This window comes from Arachis stenosperma, chromosome 3 (genome assembly GCF_014773155.1).
Source record: "Arachis stenosperma cultivar V10309 chromosome 3, arast.V10309.gnm1.PFL2, whole genome shotgun sequence".
Classification (NCBI taxonomy): domain Eukaryota; kingdom Viridiplantae; phylum Streptophyta; class Magnoliopsida; order Fabales; family Fabaceae; genus Arachis; species Arachis stenosperma.
Genome location: NC_080379.1, coordinates 21,836,753 through 21,858,041, shown reverse-complemented (window position 1 = coordinate 21,858,041; position 21,289 = coordinate 21,836,753). Strand labels below are relative to the sequence as shown.

Genomic DNA, 21,289 nt, shown 5'->3' with positions numbered 1-21,289 from the left:
CAGCCCCGCTGGTGGACATAACCCTCAAAGCTCTTCGTTTTAGCACTCATTCACTCGATTAAGTATTCCATTTCTTTCTTTTCTTTTCAATTTAATTAGTTTAGTTTTTACAATTAGCTAAGTTTTTTCAATTTGATCTCATAATTTCAATTCTAATAAGCATTGATCTGCATTCGGAGAGTCCCTTTAGGTTGCTCTTTAGCTATATATCGTATCCTATGATTCTAATTGAAAGTGTACTATAATACATATAGGGGTACCCTGTAATCCAAGCATAATGGAATGCAAGTTTGACTTTTAACTTTCAACTTTTAAGGCTTGTAATTTGTTCATTTAGGGGCATATACTTGTAATCTATTGTAACACTACTGCTGTTGCTGCTTCTATTAATATGTCTAGTTATTTTAGAGGAATATTATATGTATGATGCATTCATGCTTGTCTCCCATTACATTCTCCTTTTAAATGCGGCTGGGTTTTTATAGTTTTAGTATATAAGTTTTCTAATTTGCTAATTTAATATTGAGTAAAGTATCGTTTTTGTCCCTAACGTTTGGGGTAAATCCTATTTGTGTCCCTAACGTTTAAATCATCCTATTTGTGTCCCTAACATTTATAAAAGTGATTCAATGTTATCCTGCTGTCAATTACTCATCATAAACGCTTTAATTTGAGTTTTAAAAATCTCTTCTTGAAGTTAGAATACAAATATCTGAGATAGAATCGATGATCCACTTCAAAAAATAACTCATCAAAAATTGAAACTAATTCCTACCAACATTTACATAATTCACTTTTCTAGGGACATAATTGAATCTAAACACAAATAGTGGGTATAATATTAAAATCGAACACATTCAAGTGAGACCTAATTGAGAATGAATACATCCAAGTGAAAATAATTAAAAAATATAATCTAATTTGTTAGTATAATTGATAGTAGGATAACATTGAATCACTTTTATAAACGTTAGGGATACAAATAGGACGATTTAAACGTTAGGGACACAAATAGGACTTACCCCAAACGTTGGGAACAAAAACGATACTTTACTCTTTAATATTTTATTATTTTTTCTGATTTTCTTTTCATGATTTTTTTGCCCAGGTTATTATTTGCTTACTGAGCTTATTGTTTGTTGAGCTTATTGTTATTCTATTCGTGATTTGGTTGTTATTTCTGATTTTCTGTTCATGATTTTTTTTCTGAGGTTATTATTTGCTTGCTGAGCTTATTGTTATTCTATTCATGATTTGTTTGGTGAGCTTTTTTGTTGCTGAGCTTAATTTATTTTGTTAATGGTTACTGAGTTTATTGGTTGCTGAGGCCTGAGGGTTTTTGTTGTATGTTACAGGCAAAACCCAGTCGCCGGTCACCAGCTTCAAAGGCCACCGTCCGTCGAAGTCTTGCTCCAACCCGTGAAGCTGGACATCAGCCCCGCTGGTGGACATAGCCCTCAAAGCTCTTCGTGTTAGCACTCATTCACTCCATTGAGTATTCCAAGTAAGTTTCTTTCTTTTCTTTTCAATTTAATTAGTTTAGTTTTTACAATTAGCTAAGTTTTTTCAATTTGATCTCATAATTTCAATTCTAATGAGCATTGATATGCATTTGGAGAGCCCCTTTAGGTTGCTCTTTAGCTATATATCGTATCCTATGATTCTAATTGAAAGTGTACTATAATACATATAGGGATACCCTGTAACCCAAGCATAAATGGAATGTAAGTTTGACTTTTAACTTTCAACTTTTAAGGCTTGTAATTTGTTCATTTATTAGCTAGAGGCATATATTTGTTTTAGCTGTTGTAGCACTACTGCTGTTGCTGCTTCTATTAATATGTCTAGTTATTTTTAGAGGAATATTATGGGCTTGTTTGGGCGCCATTCTGAAAAAAGATCTTTTTTTAAATGATCTTTTTTTAAAGGGGTAAGTACGATTTTGGTCCCTAAGGTTTAGTGCCAGAATCAAAATCGTCCCTCTTGTATTTTTGGTATTAAAATCGTCCTTATCGTTTTTTTCGTATTAAAATCGTCCTTTTTATTTTTTTTGGACAAAAATACCCTTCCCCTTTTTCCTTTTTCCCTCCCCCTCCCTCCCACCCCACCTCCAACCCCGGTTCCCCTCCCCCTCCCCCTCCCCCTCCCCGTTCTCCCCTTCCCCTCACCCCCACCTCCATCCCGTTCCCCTTCCCCCCAACCCCCACCCCCTCCCCGTTTTCCCCTTCCCCCACCCTGTCTCCCCCTCCCCCTCCCCTTCCCCCCTCTCCCTCCCCGTCCCCGTCACCGCCACCGTCTCCCCTTCCCCCCTCCCCCCTCCTCATTTTCCCCCTTCCCCCCTCCCCCTGCCCCTCCCTGTCACCGTCTCCCCCTCTCCCTCCCCGTTCTCCCCTTCCCCTCACCCCCACCTCCATCCCGTTCCCCTTCCCCCCCACCCCCACCCCCACCCCTCCCCGTTTTTCCCTTCCCCCCACCCCCTTCCCCCACCCCGTCTCCCCCTCCCCCTCTCCCTCCCCCGTCACCCCCCCCCCCCTCACCCCCTCCCCTCCCCTCCCCTCCCCTCCCCTCCCCCCTTACCCTTTTCCTCCCCTCCCCCTCCTCGTATTCCCTTCCCCCACCCCCCAATAAATCAACAAGCAGAAACAATAATATTCCACAACAAATTAACAAATCAACAAGCAGAAAATAACAAATCAACAAATCAGAAGAAGAAATCCAGAAATTCACAGAAGAAGCGGGCGGTGCGGCGGCGGGAAGAAGAAGGCGGCGGTGCGCGGCGGGAAGAAGCGGGCGACGGTGCAGTGGCGGGAAGAAGAAGAAGAAGAAGCGGCGGACTGCGGTGCGGCGGCATGGTGTCTCCCTTCTCTCCCCCCTCCACCCTCCCCCACCCCCTTTCTCGGCCCCCCTCCCCCCTTTCTTTGTTTCTCTGCCCAGTCCCCACCCACCCCGCCTCTCTGATCCCTTTCTTTCTTTTTTTATTTTATATTTATTTTATTTTAAAATTTTATTTTATTTATTAAAATAGGGGTAGTTTAGGAATTAAGTAAAAAATTTTATTTAAAAGGACGATTTTAATACGAAAAAAAACGATAAGGACGATTTTAATACCAAAAATACAAGAGGGACGATTTCGATTCTGGCACTAAACCTTAAGGACCAAAATCGTACTTATCCCTTTTTTAAATGATCTTTTACAAAAGTAAAAGTGATTTTATGTTTGGATACTTTAGTTAAAAGTACTTATTTAAAAGATGTTATTGTTTGGATACAAAAATACAAAAGTACTTTTATAATAATAAAATTACTTAAAAGGACATTCAATCATAAAAGAGTTTATTAATAATAATAAAAGAAAACTAATTATTTATACTAATTTATTTGATCCGATAATTGATCTCTTATATTGTCTCTTATTTCTTCTATTGCCCGAACATCTTCTTGTGTTGGTTCTTTCCATTTATTAATTTCAGAATTTGTTGATCCATTTCTTACAGTAGTACTGTCATCTTCATTGGCTTGTAACGAAACAATATCTTCAAACTTTTGCAAAATACTTATGTCATCAGAATCCATCATTCTTATAAAATTATGAAGAGTGAAACATGCAACAATGATATCACGCTGGGTTTCAAATTTGGCTCTTAATGGCATGTTTTGTAGTATCTTCCATCTTGCTTTGCATACTCCAAAAGTCCTTTCAATTACTGTCCTTAAACTTGAATGACAATAGTTGAACTTTTCATTGTTTGATCTAAAATTTGGTGCTAGTCTAAATTGTGGAATATGATACCTTGTATGACGATAAGGTCCTAAGAATCCCTTAAAAGTTGGATAACCAGCATCAACTAAGTAATATTTACCTGAAATACATTAAAAAAATACAAAAATCAAGCCACATATTATCATGATAAAAAATGTAACCTCGAAATAAACTTAAATGGCATAACTAACCTTCTGGTGGATGTGGAAAATTTAGCTTTTTTGTTCGAAGAGCCTCCATAAAAATTCTTGTATCATGTGCAAAACCTTCCCAACCAGCCCATATAAATGTAAAACACATATTAAAATCACACACAGCCATTACGTTTGTTGTAGTATTTCCTTTTCTACCAATAAATCGCACTTGCTCATCTTGGTGAACATGAATGGCTATATGCGTACCATCTATAGCTCCAATACAATCTTTGAAATATGGCCAATATCTATCATTATCCATAATATATTTAGGTGTGTCTCCAAAACTAGGATCAATAGGTCTAATAATATTTTTTGCCAATTTCTTCACACATGATAGAACATGATGACATTGACGAAATATAGTTTCACCTGAATGCTGAAATCGCTCCTCTATCATTCTATAAGATTTCAAGCCATAATTGAGAACCAAATCATTGCATAAACGGTTAAACACTGGTTTTCTCATTCTAAATTGTTCAAAAAATCGCATTTCATTCCCTTCCTTTAATTCTAATAGCCATTGATATCCTGATAGTTTTGAAGTCCTTTTCTCTTGTTTGAGGACATATCGCAAGTAATAATTGGCAACTCCACAAATAGCTAATATAGCAGCTGATTCGTAATCTTTTTCATATTCTTCATATTCAGTATCATTATCTGTTTCATAATCACTCATCCTGTATAATTTAAATTAACATGAAAAATAAGATAACAAAGCAAAAAATACTATTCACAATGTCATTATTAAATAGAATTCTAAAATATAAAATCAAAACACAAATTATAACATTGTCACTAAATTAAAGTTCAACAATAACGATAATAAGAATTCATGCAGAAAAAAATAAAAATAAAAATAAAATTTAAAGACGGTTCATGTCATCTAATTTAAAAGATTCTAGCCATCCAAATTGTTGATTGGGATCATCACTCAATGCAATCAAAGTTTCTCTATATTGTGGCTTAGCCATTAATCTAATTCCCAAATAGAACTGTGGACTATATGGTTCTAGACCAGGTAATTTGCGTAGCAACTTGATGCAATTTTCTGTGGAGTAAGGATCATCTCCCTTAGTTGCAGCTTTTGACTCCACACCAACCAAAATACGATCAAGTGAGTCTTGTAATCTAGATGCTATTCCAGCTCGTTTCTCAACTTTTTTGTTAGAAGTCTTCCTTCTTTTCTCTCTAGTAGGACTTTGAACAACTGTATAATTTGCAATGTCTTCTTCAATAAATTCATTTGTATAATTCATGTCACCTCCACTCTCGAAACCCTCATTGTTCTGATTAAATTCTTCAGGATTTGGATCTTCTGATGGCGCCCAAGCACTATAACCAGTAGCTACGATGTCCTTGAAACATTGTTCAAGCCTATCTAAAGATTTAGGACCTTCATTCTTAAACTTAGCGAATTCTGGATTAATCTGTTTAAAATATGCAAAAGAATAAATATAAAAGATATTTAATAAATTTTAAAGATAAAATTAACTTATTGTATTATTTTTATAATGCAAAATTAACATACCTTAATCTTATCAGTCCACAAAGATTCAGAAGCTAACACTGTTTTTTTTCTCATGATCCCAACCAAGACCAGTCTCTTGTCCAACTAATTTAGCCCATAATTGAAAATAAGACTTAAGAGCATCCCATCTATTTCTTAGTTGTCTATGCACATATAGGAGTCCTGTTCTCTCTCTAAATTTTTTTTGTAGATTTTTTCAACCAATTTTGCTGAAATATTTATTAGGTCTATTACCATCTCGTATCTCTTCCACACAGATAGTCAAAAATATTTCAGTATTCCAATCATCTCATTTTGCTTTTACAGTTTCTACTTCTCCTTCATTTGTTGCATCTTCGTTTTCAATATTCACTTGACTAGAACCTCTTCTTGGATTTAGTTTTGGAGCCATACTATATAAATTATAAATTATATCAAATTTTATAATGTATAACGTTAATAAAATAAATTGTAATATAAATAATAATTGTGAATATAATAACACACTAAATAAAATAAAATACTATGATAAAAAACCAAATAAAAATCACAAATAAATTAATAATAATGACAAAATGATAAAAAAAAATAAAAAAACAAATAATAATAACGTAAAGTAATATGAAGACAGAGACAATATGAAAAGAAAGTAAATAATAATAACAATATGAAAAAAATGGTAAAAGAAATAAAATAAAGCAAATAACAATAACGTACAAAAATACGAAGCTTATAATAATAACAATATGAAGAAGAAAGGGTAAAAGAAAAGAACCTGATGATTTATTGTTGAGTGTGTAGAAAAACAATAATATTTTAACTTTCAACCTTTAGATATATATATATATTTCACAAAAGCTAAACGAATATGTTATGTTTTTATTTGTAAATCATTTCAGATTTTTTACTTTTTTATATTTTGATACTAGTATATTTTTTTATATTTATATATGATTATATTTTATATCAAATCATTAAAGATTTTATCTCAAAATATTACATGATTCTTGCAATAGTGAATCTGGCAAAATATTACACAATAATGCTCCCAAAATATTAGATACAGAATCCTAAAAAATCTCAAACATCAAACCAAGATCAACACTGTATAAAATATAATTCCAATTTTCATCTATGAAAATAAAAACAAAAATAAAAGATATCACGTATGATTATAGCAAAAAAAATAAATAAATAAAAGTTGCGTTAGTTTTGTATGAATTAGTTAATTAACTTTTCATATATTTGAGTTTGTAAGTGTTGCACAATATATGGTTTGGCAGGGGACTTTTGCAGCTAAAAGTTTCCGTCTATCAGCACCAACACATTGTTTCTATCGTAAAAATTAATGCTTTAATATCAAATATCATATGTCTTGAAAATTATAAACCAAAGCATAGCAATGCAACCTGATATTTGAAAAACTATGATGAAAGGTTCTCCAAACAACGTAATGCGAACCAGAGGAACTGTGGTTTGAGTTGGAATTTGGTTATGGGGTTCAAGGCATGAAGGAGACATTGAATGTATAGTACATTCATTTAAGAAAGAAAGGGGGTAAAAGATGTCTTTTTAAAATTTTAGTAAGGATATTTTTGTCTATCAATGATTACAAAACATCTTTTTTTTAAAGAAAAAAGATCTTTTAAAAAAAGATGTAAATTGTAGCTTCTCAAAAAAGATTTTTTTTTTCTAGTGCTTTTACTTTTACTATTAGAAATTTGCCAAACACACTACAAAATAAAAAAGATCTTTTTTCATTGAAAAAAGATCTTTTTTTATCAAAATAATGGCACCCAAACATGCACTATATGTATGATGCATTCATGCTTGTCTCCCATTACATTCTCCTTTTAAATGCGGCTGGTTTTTATAGTTTTAGTATATAAGTTTTCTAATTTGCTAATTTATTACTTTATTCTAATTAGTGAAACAAGTTTTTAATGTTATCGTTTCAATTTTAAGAACATTCCCTCCCCTCCCCCTTTCCCAAAATCTGAAGAAAGATATAAATATACATTTTTTTTATATTGTTGTATGATGCAACCAGTGAACAATGAGTCAATTTGTTAATATTGCAATTTGAATTTTGAAGCTTATGATGAGAATTTTGTATCAACTTTATTGAGGTGAAGTTTGGCACATTTTTTGTTTCTTCAGAGTACTGGGCAGGAAGGTAGGTTTGAAGAAGATATTGGTAGCTGCACATGACAAGTCTCAAGAGAAGGTGAGATTTCCATTATTTCTTTAAAAAATAAATCAAGAACTGAATAAAGATTCAGGTGGGACTAAAGATTCAGGTGGGAGCGTCGCTAGCGCGAGGAGGAAGCGGAAACGCTATCGTGAATGGCTTTTTAGAAATAATAAAAAGAAGTCATGCTGGCTTTTAGACTGAGTTATATTTTAATGGAGTAAAATTTGCAGTTTCCATTATTAGACTGAATAAGATTTTTACTGAGATGTACTTGATCCTTAGAGTGGCATAGTAATGCTTTAATAAAGTAGAGCACCTAATGGAAACAAATATCTTGATATATTAGGTTGCTGTTTGATTAGGTTAGCTTAGTTGAATTAGGTGGTTAGGTAGTCAATTGATTTTGTAGTGGATTTAGGTTTGAACTCTGATGTTTATTCTATCTGGAATTGGTTTTCCTGTGCTGGTAATGACTTGTCCTGTTCTAATTTAGTTTCCTACTGCTGCTTCATTGATCTGCCCTGTGCTAAATTAGTTTGCTTGGTGCTGTTGATTAAGTTTAAACTGTTATTGATCCTATGTTGTTGTTTTATTGTTTTACTTTTGTGCTAAACTGGTTTATATGATGCTGTTGCTTAGTATTATTGCTGCCTTATTCTTGTGTTGGCTGCTGCTAGAATGAACAAATTCTGAATTATTTGTACAGTAGTGATAACTTTGATGAATTTCTAAGTCTAAGCTATCACTACTGCTGCATTATTGCAATAGCTGCTGTTTGAAGTGAATGATGGTTGTGAATAATTCTTGAGTGTTGCTGTAGATGAATGTTTCCCTTCTTTTGCTGCATATGTATTGCATCATCAAAACTATTTTTGCAAGATATCTAACATATTTATTTCTTTTACATGCAGGAAGACATGATGTGATGAAAAAAATATGTTCTATACAAATATCACATGGGATGGGTCTTACAATGACCTTAATTAGTTATGTAAATGTAATATTTTGATGTGTTATGTACTTTTTGAGGTATTACATGTAATTGGAAAAATTCCACTCTATTTAGATTTGTGTTTAGACTAAAGATTAAACATATTTATCTTATAATGAAACTTTTATGATTCAGATTTCTTTAGTTTCTTATTTTTAGATTTATTTTGTGATTATTATTATTTTGGGATGTGATTATAATTAAAAAAATTGAATCTCATAAACAACAGGCTATAGTCATCGTTTTAAAAAATCGTGACCGTAGATAAGGCTATGGTCACGGTTTTAAGGAGGGGGTGACCATAGATGGTCTATGGTCACGGTTTTAAGGAGGGTGACCATAGAGTCTATGGCCACGATTTTAAGGAGGGGTTACCATAGAGGCTATGGCCACGGTGAAAAACCGTGACCATAGATAGGCTATGGTCACGGTCTTAGGTGGGGTGACCATAGAGGCTATGGCCACGGTGAAAAACCGTGACCATAGATAGGGCTATGGTCACGGTTTTAAGGAGGGTGACCATAAAGTCTATGGCCACGGTGAAAAACCGTGACCATAGATAGGGCTATGGTCACGGTTTTAAGGAGTGGTGACCATAGAGTCTATGGCCACGGTGAAAAACCGTGACCATAGATAGGGCTATGGTCACGGTTTTAAGGAGTGGTGACCATAGAGGCTATGGCCATGGTGAAAAACGTAGTCATAGGTGGGGCTATGGTCACGATTTTAAGGAGGGATGACCATAGAGGCTATGGCCACGGTTCTATGGTCACGATTTTAAGGAGGAGTGACCATAGAGGCTATGGTCAAGGTGAAAACCGTGACCATATAATTTATGGTCACGGTAAAAAAACGTGGCCTAAAGTGTCAGATTTTGAAAATTGAAACTGTGACCATAAAAACCATGACCATAGATAAAAAAACCGTGACCATAGACCTATGGCCACGGTAAAAAACCGTGACCATAGGCCTTTTTTTTGTAGTGTTATGTCTCTGTCCTGTCCACAAAAACAAATGCAGTCTTAAATTCGACATTTACAAATATGTAGTAATTGCCTATATTAAAATTTAGAAATCAAAGAAAAAATTTGGTATTCAAGTGATTCTACACCAATCATATCCACGTTGAATAAACCTGCATAAATACTATTAATAAGTTAAAAAATGTTATGTGTAAATTACAGTTAGGCGTTATATATTTATGTATAAATATAAATACTGTTTAATTTATTTTCAATATGTATTTTATATTCTAATATATATTTGATATTAATAATTAAGTTTAATAGTTGATTTTTGTTGGGCTTTTAGACTCCTTTTTATGTAGAGAAAAAGTCTAAATGTTGGTATCTAAATCTGAGAATCTCTTGACTGAGAGTGAAGTGGCTGAGGTGAGTTAGGGTTGTGTGAGAGAGGTCTCATTTTGAGAGAAAACACCAAACACTGGAGAGAAGAAAAGAGAAAAAGCATTTTTGCACAAACAAAAAATTGCTTCTGTTAACCGTTGGATTGAGTTCAAATTTGGATAGTGTGTTTCAGACGCTTGGTTCTTCGTTTTCACCATTCGGATCTTCAATAGGGGGTTTATAGCTGGAGATATTGGCCACACAGTAGCAGCTCTATTTTGTGGTATTTTCATCTTCTTGGTTCTTATTTTGTAAGCTTTGATGCTTTGATTTGTTTGTCTTGTTGTATGCACATTTTGTACAGTGAATTGTGACTCTCTTGTACCCTATTTTGATTATAGTGAAGCTATTTTTCTAGTCTTAGTGATTCGTAGTTTTTACTTCTCACATTGAAGAGGTTTTTTATATTAAAAAATCTTGATGTATTTTTGTCTCTATTTCTAGATTTAATGTGCATTTTTTCTGTTGCTATTAGTGTGTTATTGCTGCTGTCATTTATTTGTGAGTGGGTATTATTACTCTTCTAATTCTTACAAGTAGAAAATTTTGCTTTTTTATTCCTATCATTTAGCATCAGAATTCAGTTTTGGACATTTGATTATAACTTGCTTGAAAGATGGAGGCAAATAATTTTACTGGGATGATAAGTTTGAATGACACTAATTACCATATGATTCCGTCACCTTATAACTTTGTCTTTATTGTGCATTATGAGTTATAACTCGACCTTAATTATCATTCATTTTGTAACCAACACCTTCATTACCGACTTAATGACCATTATTCTGACTTAATGATCAACGGTCATACCATCAACTCTATTCATCAACTCTATGCCTATAAAAGGCATCAATTTCTATGTACACCATACATTCTAGAGATTCTAGATATATTCTATATACATTCTATATTCATAAAATTATTATAATATACAACACATGATAACTTCTATTTCATGTCTTACATTCTATATTCATAGAATTATTTTTATACCTCTTAAATACTTACTAACTTGAGCGTCGGAGTGTCTTTTGCAGGTATCCATCATCTTGTTCTCTCCTTGCCGACGTATAACTCATCCCGACGAGAAGCTTGAAGACATTCATCGACGGACGAGCTATACACCGGCCAAACTCAGCAAGAACAATTGGCGCCATCTGTGAGGACGAGTAAAATAATTTCTACTCCCCTCAGGTTCATAAAACTTGAATGACATCCAAATTTTTGAACCAATCTCAACAATCTTGTTTAAGATTTTATTTAATACCTCTTATCAAATTTTAATCTATCGTAACTTTTTATAAAGTATGTACTTTATACATTCAAACTGCTTCACTTTTATGTATTATAATATTTCACATCTTGTAATCAATCAATTAACCAATCCGAGAATAAACTCAGCTTTCAATCAATCCGAGAATAAACTTGGTTTTCAATCAATTCGAGCACAAACTCACTTATCAATTTTGCTTTCTTTTTCAAAGTTCTCAATTTACACAAGTAAAATTATATATTTTATTCAACATATTTTTGCATTTATATTTTGTGTAACTAATATTTACTGATTTATTACTTATATTCAAACCTCAATATATATTCTATACAATAATGACATGTAACAACCATGTCAATTGAATTTTTATTTTATTATGTACTATATTCTTATTGCGTAGTGGTTTTATTTATACAATTAAATGACAGTAATGATGAGTTTAAATCTTAAAATTGGATCCCATAAAAAATTAATTATATATCAATTGTATATAACTGTTATACTATTCACTTTTTACTATTAAATTTTATGTTGCTATTTGTTTAATGTAGAAAAGGTTAAATTACACAGTTGGTCCCTACACTTTCAGTGAAATTACAAATTAGTCCCTACACTTTAAAAGTTTGTAATTGGGTCCTTCAAGAAAATTAAAATTTGTAATTTAGTCCCCGTCGTTCAAAAAGTGTTTGATTTAACAAAATATTCTCAGCATATTCTCTATTTTAACAGAATATTCTCAGCATATGCTGAGAATATTCTGTTAAATCAACACTTTTTGAACGGTAAGGACTAAATTGCAAATTTTAATTCTCTTTAGGGACCCAATTACAAACTTTTATAGTATAGGGACCAATTTACAATTTCACTAAAAATATAGGAACCAACTGTGTAATTTAACCAAAATTAAACAAGCAATTTACTATTATTGCACGAGGAATATCCCTCGTCATACTGTAACTGCTAGAAACATTATACTAAATGTATAATTCAATAACTATTATCTTATTGCTTTATTATCAAATTAAAGCATGTTCTACAAAACAAAATTCAGATATTCACATTTGGAATGTATGGCATTCATATATGTCGTCTTCTTCTCTACAATTATCAACTTTCAAGGTATAGTTTTCTACTTTGAACTCTTTTACTTTTATAATATATATTATTCAATATATGTTGCGACTTTAGACATATTCATTTTCTCAATTTATATTATTCATGTTATATGATCTTCACTATAAATTGTAAATATTCAATAACTAATTGCTTTGAGCGAGAAATTCATCAATAAGCTGTTGTGGGCCGAAAAAATTTTCAAGACAATTAACCATTATATCCTCGGATCATACAATTGATTCCGTCAATGGATATCTATCTCTGAACTTTTCAGTTCACATACAATCAAATGCTAAAATTGTTCTTAAGCGGAAAAGTATCCCCCACACAACTACCTTGATTGAATGACTCTTATCACTCAATTATTTTTTGAATAAGTCCGACATAATAACCCGACTAAACTTCACCATATCATTATTCACTTATCTTTTAACCGAATTATAAATCATTTTATTTTCTAAGCTTAGCCTGGATTATATGATCGGCAGACAAAGCTTGGGGGCTATGATCCGTCACCTTATAACTCGATTTTTATTGTGCATTATGAGTTATAACTCGGCCTTAATTATCATTCATTCTGTAACTAACACCTTCATTACCGACTTAATGACCATTATTCTGACTTAATGATCAACGGTCATACCATCAACTCTATTCATCAACTCTATGCCTATAAAAGGCACCAATTTCTATATATACTATACATTCTAGAGATTCTAGATATATTCTATATACATTCTATATTAATAGAATTATTATAATATACAACACATGATAACTTCTATTTCATGTCTTACATTCTATATTCATAGAATTATTCTTATACCTCTTAACACTTACTGACTTGAGCGTCAGAGTGTCTTTTGCAGGTATCCATCCCTTTGTTCTCTCTTTGCCGACGTATAACTCATCCCGACGAGAAGCTTGAAGACATTCATCGACAGACGAGCTATACACCGATCAAACTCAGCAAGAACACCATCTATGGAAAGGCAAAATGAAAGATTTATTTTTTGTCAAAAATCTATATTTATTCATATTTTCTACATAGAAATCAGAGTCTAAAACAGATGAAGAATAGGAGTTTGAACACCAACAAATTTGTGATTTTATTAGGCAATGGGTGAATGATAATATTTACAATCACATTGCTAATGAGACTCATGCTATGACTTATGGAATCAAAGTGAATCCTTGTATGCTTCCAAGTATGACAATAATATATTGTATTTGTTGATTATGTTGATAAATTTGAGACACAAGAAGGGGTCACAAGTATTAGATTACTTGAATGAATTTCAAGAGGTTCTTGATCAGTTGCCAAGTATGGGAATTAAATTGAAAGATGAGGTTCAAAGATTGTGGTTGCAAAATACTCTACCGAATTTTTAGGAGACATTTTGTATCTCTCTGACTAATTTTGCTTCGAATGGTAAAGCGAGCATGCAACTTGTTATTAAAGGTGGAATTTTAAATGAAGAGATAAGAAGGAAGACGCAAATTCTTCATCATAGTTTGAAATATTAGTCACAGAAAACAGGGGAGAAATTAAAACAGAGGTCAAAAGGGTAGAGGTAAAAGCAGAAGTAAATCCAAGTCAAGATACAAGAATGTTGAGTGTTATTATTGTCATAAAATGAGTCACGTCCAAAAATATTGCTTTCTATGAAAAAGAAGAACAAAGGTAAGTAAGAAAAGAAGGAAGATGGTGGTAATGATTGTGGATCTTTTTATTGTTGACATTGTTAATTATGAGTACAAGGTCAATCTTATTTTTAATGATGAATTTAGCTGGGTAATTGATAGGAGCGCCTCAATACATGTTACACTGAAAAAGGAGTTCTTTACTTCTTATATTCAGGCAATTTTAGAGTGCTTAAGATGGGTAATGATGGCTTGACCAAGGTGATTAGTGTAGGAGATGTTTGTCTTGAGACTAATATGAGAATAAAGATGCTACTCAAAGATGTTAGACATGTTTCAGATGTTTGCTTGAATTTGGTTTTAGTTAAAAGGTTTGATAATGAAGATTTTCTAAACATTTTTTACTTTGGATAATTGAAGCTTACTAAAGGTAACTTAGTGGTGGCTCAAAAAAAGGTACTTCAAGTTCATATATAATGCATGCCATGATTGCAAAAGGTAGTGTGCATGCGATTGAAAGTAAAGATGTTTCTAGCTTGTGGCACAGAAGACTTTGTCATATTAGTGAAAAAGGACTTAACTGTTTAGCTCGAAAGCATGTTATTTCCAGTTTGAAGAATGTAGAGTTGGATAAATGTTCTCATTAAATTACTGACAAACAAAAAATATTATCTTTAAAGAAGCATCAACCTTCAAGAAAAACAAACTTCTTGGCATTGGTGCACTCTGATATTTGTGGTCCTTTAAAGGTACGGTCTTTTAGTTGAGCTATTTACTTTATTATTTTTATTGATGATCGTTAAGAAAGGTTTGGATTTATGCTTTGAAGATAAAGAATCAAGTTTTGAAAAGGTTCAAGAAATTCCAAGTTTCGATTGAGAGGCAAAAAGGTAAAAAACTTAAATGTATTCATACTGATAATGGTGGTAAGTATCGTGGGCCATTTGATGAGTATTGCAAGCTGCAAGGCATTAGGCATGAAAGAACACCTCTTAAAATACCTCAGTTGAATGATTTGGCAGAAAAGATGAATAGAACACTGATTGAAAGAGTTAGGTATATTCTTATTGAAGGAGATGCGTACGCACAAAAATCCAAAGAGATGCATACACACAAATCCAAGGAGATGCGTACGCATCTACCATGCGTACGCATCTGCCATGCGTACGCATAATTGGGTAGATTTCTAAAACTTCATTTCTTCATTATTCCTCCACTTTTGCATGCTTTTTCTCCATTTCTTCAAGCTATTCTTTCCTTCTAAACCTTAAATCACTTAAACAAATATATCAAGGCATTGAATGGGATAAAAGTGAATTAAATCTAACAATTTTAAAACATAAAAAATATATTTTTCACAATTAAGCACAATTAGGAGAAATTCACAAAAACATGCAATTTTAATGAATAAATGCAAGATAAGTTCATAAATTTCACTCTTTTCAACCTAAAATTCATCATAAAATAGGAGTTTATCACTTCCATTAACTGAGACAAAAGAAGAACACAAGACTAAATGTAATCATTGCCCGAAAAAATATAATTGTCACCCTACTAAACATGGCACAAATTCTCTAAATAAGCACTTGAAAAGTTTTCATAAGTGGATATTTACTAAAGTGAAAAAAAAAAGAGATACTTCATGGTTATATACCCAAAATTGATGAAGAAGAAAAACTATGCGAAGTCTTTAAGGATTATAACTTGAAAGATTGTAAAAAATTTGTTGCTGAGTTTGTTGTATTTGATGGAATGTAGTTTAAAGTTGTTGAGGAGATTGAGTTTTGTAAAATATTAAATCAATTTGAGCCAAGATTTATATACCATCTAAGATGATTGTCTCAAGAGATTGCTTTTAAATTTATTTAGATGAGAAGATAAAGTTAAAAGAATGGTTGACAAGGTCATGTGCTCGAGTTTGCTTGACAACAGATTGTTGGACATTAAATCAAAATTTGGGTTATATGAGTTTGCCTACATATTTTGTTGATGAAAATGAAAGTTACAAAAGATGTATTACAAAATTCTGCCAAATTAAAAATCACAAAGGCGATATAGTAGAAAGAGAAATTGAGAAATTTTTGAGAGAGTAAGGACTTAAAAAAGTTTTTATAATCACAATAGATAATGCAAGAGAACCACAAGCTCAAATAATGGGGCTATTACTTACCTTTAAAAGAAATCATGTGCAAGAGGTGGTTGGTGTGTGGAGAAAAATATATGCACGTGAGATGTGCTCATGTTCTTAATTTGATAGTGAATGAAGGAATTAAAAAGTAACAAATTTTCACTCAAAGCATTAGAATGATGTAGGTATGTTAAGTCCTCTTTTTAAAGGACTAAAAAATTTAAAGAATGCATTAAGACTGAATTAATTGAATTTAAAGTCTTGTGTACTTGAATATCCCAACTAGGTGAAATTTTTTACTATCTAACGTTAGAACATGTCAAAAAATTTAAAAAGCTTTTGATAGACTTTATGATCAAGAACCTGATTTTCTTAGATGATTTAAAAAGGATATGAAAAAAAAGTTGGTCCACCTACACCATTTGATTGGCAACATGCTAGATTATTCAATAAGTTATTGAAAAATTTTTATGAGATAACTTTGAATTTCATTTTCTTTGCATGTCACTTTAAACAAATATGTTTATGAAATTGCATTTATTGCTTCTCAACTAACATTAGGAACTATGGCATATTTTATGAAGCATAAATATGATAAATATTGGGACCAATTAACAAATTTAATCCATTGCACTTGTTGCTGTTGTATTGGATTCTCGGTACAAATTCGATTATCTTTCTTAGTGTTTGGATAATATTTATGACAAGGAAGTATCAACTAGTATAACTGATTTTGTTAAACTCACATGGGATATCTTGTATAAGTTTTATGCAAAGGAGATTGCATATGATAAAGAGAGAAAGGATGGTGGAGATTCATCTAAAAATATTTTGGATAATAATATTAAAATCTCGGCTGGTGCTAAGGACGTTTTTGAAAATAAAGTGAATCTATGAAAAAAAACAAAAAGAAGAGAAGGCTACTGCATAAGTAAGTCCGACATGGAGAGATATTTGATCTTGAAAAATTTTGATATACTGACTTGGTAAAAAGTAAATGCTTCAAAAATAGGATTCTTTCTCTCATAGCCGGTGACGTCTTAGATATCCTAATTTCAACTGTTGTTTATGAGTCATGCTTTAGTACAGATGGGTGTGTGTTTAATGTCTTTCACTCTTTTGTAGTTCTTTGTCATTATTAATGGCAGAAGTTTAGATATGCATTTAAAGTTGGTTATGTCCTTCTAAATAAGGAGTTGGAGACCAAGAGTTTCATCAATTTGATAGTAGTTAGAAGATTATTGAAGTTATATTTATGGTATCTTTATTTTTTGTGATTAATAATTTTAGAGTAATTATTTTATGTGAAAAATGAGTAATTTTATATATTTTGTAGGTTTTACTAATGCATTCATACCACAAAAAACTGGTACACAATACTAATAGCAATTTATAAATCAATTGATGAATGATGGCTATTTTTATATGTAATTTAAGTATTATATTTGTTTATAATATTAATGTTTTGGTTATTAGTCTATGTAAGATTATAAGTTAATATTTTGTATTTAGGAAATATAAGACTTTAGACTAATGCATAATATTTTGTGTTATTTGTATGTGACTAAATATTTGGTGTTATTAGTATTTATTCGTGATTATACTTTAATTTCAAAATTTGGTTAGTACTTATTATATTTTTTAAGTAAATTTCGTCATATTCATATAAAATAATTGTTAGAGATTTGGAAATTTTCTCATGTTAACTTTCAAAAAGATAATACATTTTGTGTTGAACTTTGTTTTATAACTAATATTTTTGTGTTGAACTTTGTTTTATAACTAATATTGTGTAATATTAATTATAAATTAATTCATTTATTTTTAACAAAAATTGTCAAATTAGAAAAAATATAAAGATGCATGGAATTATGATTTATGGATAGATTCAAGCTCAGCGTTGACTACCAACTTCTTCGTAATAACTAACAAGTAAGTTTTTATTTTTTTTTATAAATTGTTAATAAAGGTTTGATTTTCACCTAATTTTTACTCGATATAATTGTAGTACGAACATATATAGGTTTCGTCGAATTTAAAGTCAAATTAGGGTCTAAAAATTAGGTCCGATATATATTTATATCTATTTTAGTGGTATAAAATCAACATAAATAAATAATAAAATAAAAATATAAATAAAAAATAAATATATATAAAACGTGATTGAAAATTTTAGTAGTATAAAAATAAAAATATTTTTTAATAATAAAAATAAAGTACTATAATTTATATCTGTTTTAAAAAAATTTTATTTTAAAAAAATATTTTTAACATAATAAATAAAAATATATTTATATAATTATACTAAGCATAATTATTAAATAAAAAATACTTTTACATAAAAAATTTAAATATAAAATTATTTTTATTTTTTAAAAAATCTTTAAAAAATCGCTTAAAATTTTGTTTTTTCATAAAATTTCACACAAATAAGCCCATAGCACTCAGGAGTAGAAAGTGATATCACATAATTTTTTTGGCAACAACTAATTCATGCATACACTGACATATACAACTAATTCATGCATACACTGACATATACAACTAATTCATCAGCTTCAAAATACATATTTATATGTTATATCTATATCTATATTTTGAGAACGAAGAAAAAGGGAAATTCTAATGTCAATCTTCTACCGTTCTACGAACAAGCAGTGCTGGTCAATGAACTAATAGTTTTAGTTTTAAGTACTGGTCAAAAGTAAGCAGTGCTGTTATAAGCGGGCTAGATCAGAAAGCAAGTTAAATAGTAAAATAATCAAAGAGCTCAAAATATCTTCATGCCAACGACGTCGTTAAAATTAGCGTCCCAACCTCAAATGCTGCCTCAATCTCCACCGTCACGCCAGCCACTTCAGCGGTGGTCCTCTGCCACCCTCCGCCGCTCACAAATCGAAGCGTTCGAGGCTTCCTAAACAAATAAAAGAAACGAAACACACGGAAAAAAAAAAAAAAAAAGAGAGAAAAAGAAATCATCGTTTTCCGCCCAAATTTCAAAGGAGTGCTGATAAATCAAAACTTCTAAACAATTTTCACTTAACAGTTACCAAAATTTAAAAATATCTATCGCATTTTTTCTTAAGAAATTATTTAATCTAATGCCATTCATCGTTCATAACAAACCTGAAGGTCACGATCTGAAGCGTCGACGTCACGCCGTCGTTTCAACGACGTCGCCAGGTCAAAACCATCTCCAGCGCCGAACTCCGACTCTTCGCTGCCGGCGGAACTCGAAGGCGGAGGCGGCGGGGTGGTGGAAGAGCACCAAGGCACAACCTGATTTTCTCCGTCCACATCTTCGAAACCGTCGTCGTCGTCGTCGTCGATTTCTGTCTCGTCGTTATTCTCCCCTTCGCTCTCTTCTTCTTTCGGTTTTTCTTGTTCTCCCTTGGAACAACTGTGGCAGAGGGAAACGGCGTTAAGGAGTGCGGCGCCGGTGGCTTTCCACGGCGTAAGTGAGTAACAGTCGCGGCAGAGGAGCGTCCTGGAGTGCCTAGCCACAAGGAAGTTAGCACCGTGAACATTAGCGTCGCAGGTCCAGCATAAGCTAGCCTGGTCCGACTCGCAGAAAGTCCTAGCCCTAACCTTGCACAGTTCGCACTTCTTCATCATATCCACCTTCTTGAATCTCAAATTAGAAAAATATCTTACTCTTTTTGTTCTCTGTTTATTGTTTTCGTTGAAGGGTGAAGGAGGAAGAAGGAGAAAGACGGAAAGTTGTAAGTTACGTTGTCTGATCTTTTATAAAAGAGTAAATCAATTGATTAATCCCTGATTTTGCGTAGCAGCCCCAAAAACTAGTGAACCACCCTTCTGTTCTCTCTACTGTTTGATCTGATTTAGATATTTCTTTTGTCTTCACTATCACTTCAAATAAATGTAAATAAAATTGAAAAAATAAGTGAGTAACTTGACTAATAAGAATTAGCAATATTAATCGGAATGTTTTTCGGTTTCCGCCATTTGTTTTTCTTTCTGCGATTCTGCCTATTTTTTACTGGGGTTAACAGGTTATTAGGAAATAAGACACTAATCTACTTATCCTTTAGCTATCTTCCGAGATATTTCTTTCTCGCGTGCTTCAAATTATTATTATTTGAATAAAATATTAAAAAAGAGTGTTAGATAAACAATGATTATCTTAAACAACTACTGATCAAATAAAAACTGTTCCTACCCTGGCCCAATAATAAAGGCCCAGGTCCAAATAAGAGGCCTAGTCCAGAGGATCGAGCCTTACTAAACACCAACCTTCACACTTAGAAGTCGGTGTCAAACCCGACTTACTCCCAAGAAGTCGGGACGGAGAATAGCTGGCAGATAAGCACTCATTCAAATGAGTAACTGCCCCTAAAATCTCTCCAACTACTTTAATCGAGCTATATCTTAACCTCCCTAAGATAATGGGACGGTTAACACCCTAAAAATATGGCACTACTCCAACGGTGGTTATTGGCTCACCACTACAAATACACTGACACCCCTCAGGTATCTCTAAGCCCAATACTCTCTAGACCTGCTCACACCCTTGCTAACTTAGGCATCGGAGTGTCTTTGCAGGTACCACCCCCCATTTACTCACGAGCACAAGTCGGAAGGAGGCTCCAACGTGCAAACCAGCTCGGAAGCCACCATCCGCGAACGATTGGACCAACCAAAGCCATCCCTCTTATTAATCTCCGGTTACCCATTGTAACATTGGCGCCGTTGCCGGGGACCTGAGAGATCATCCCACGATGGCAGATAGATCCCACGAAGAAGGCCATGTAGAAACAGACTCTGAACAAGAGAATCTGGACACAGGCAACAACGATGTGGACCTCACCCTCCACCAAGAAATCGATAATCAGCACAGGGAAGGCACTTCCGGAATAAAGAATCCGAAGGTGAACTCCTCAGAAGGGCGCGAATCAGAAAAAGAAGGACCACCCCATGTAACCGAACTCATGGGATTAGTCCACAACCGCCTGGAGCAATTAGAGCAGGAGCGAGAGCGACAAAAGAAAACTGAAAAGAGCCTAAAAGAGGAGATGGAACGACGAAAAGAGTTAGAAAGAAAGCTCTTACAGT

The 21,289-nt window shown here is 32.8% G+C and overlaps 3 protein-coding genes across 3 annotated transcripts; all 3 read right to left on the bottom strand.

Annotated features, from left to right (window-relative positions):
* Window positions 1-3,369: 3,369 nt before the first annotated feature.
* Window positions 3,370-4,633, bottom strand: LOC130965658 (uncharacterized). The gene is made up of 2 exons (XM_057890420.1): window positions 3,952-4,633; window positions 3,370-3,860 (listed from the first exon to the last, which is right to left on the bottom strand). Exons 1-2 carry the CDS (start codon window positions 4,631-4,633, stop codon window positions 3,370-3,372), a joined length of 1,173 nt encoding a protein of 390 aa, XP_057746403.1.
* Window positions 4,634-4,820: 187 nt separating this feature from the next.
* LOC130965657 (uncharacterized) lies at window positions 4,821-5,876 on the bottom strand. Its single transcript, XM_057890419.1, has 3 exons — window positions 5,790-5,876; window positions 5,486-5,569; window positions 4,821-5,384 (listed from the first exon to the last, which is right to left on the bottom strand). Exons 1-3 carry the CDS (start codon window positions 5,874-5,876, stop codon window positions 4,821-4,823), a joined length of 735 nt encoding a protein of 244 aa, XP_057746402.1.
* Window positions 5,877-18,726: 12,850 nt separating this feature from the next.
* LOC130967724 (zinc finger protein CONSTANS-LIKE 2-like) lies at window positions 18,727-20,145 on the bottom strand. The gene is made up of 2 exons (XM_057892715.1): window positions 19,343-20,145; window positions 18,727-19,130 (listed from the first exon to the last, which is right to left on the bottom strand). The coding sequence occupies exons 1-2, from the start codon at window positions 19,829-19,831 to the stop codon at window positions 19,074-19,076; spliced, it is 546 nt and encodes a 181-aa protein (XP_057748698.1). The 5' UTR covers window positions 19,832-20,145; the 3' UTR covers window positions 18,727-19,073.
* Between the last annotated feature and the right edge of the window lie 1,144 nt (window positions 20,146-21,289).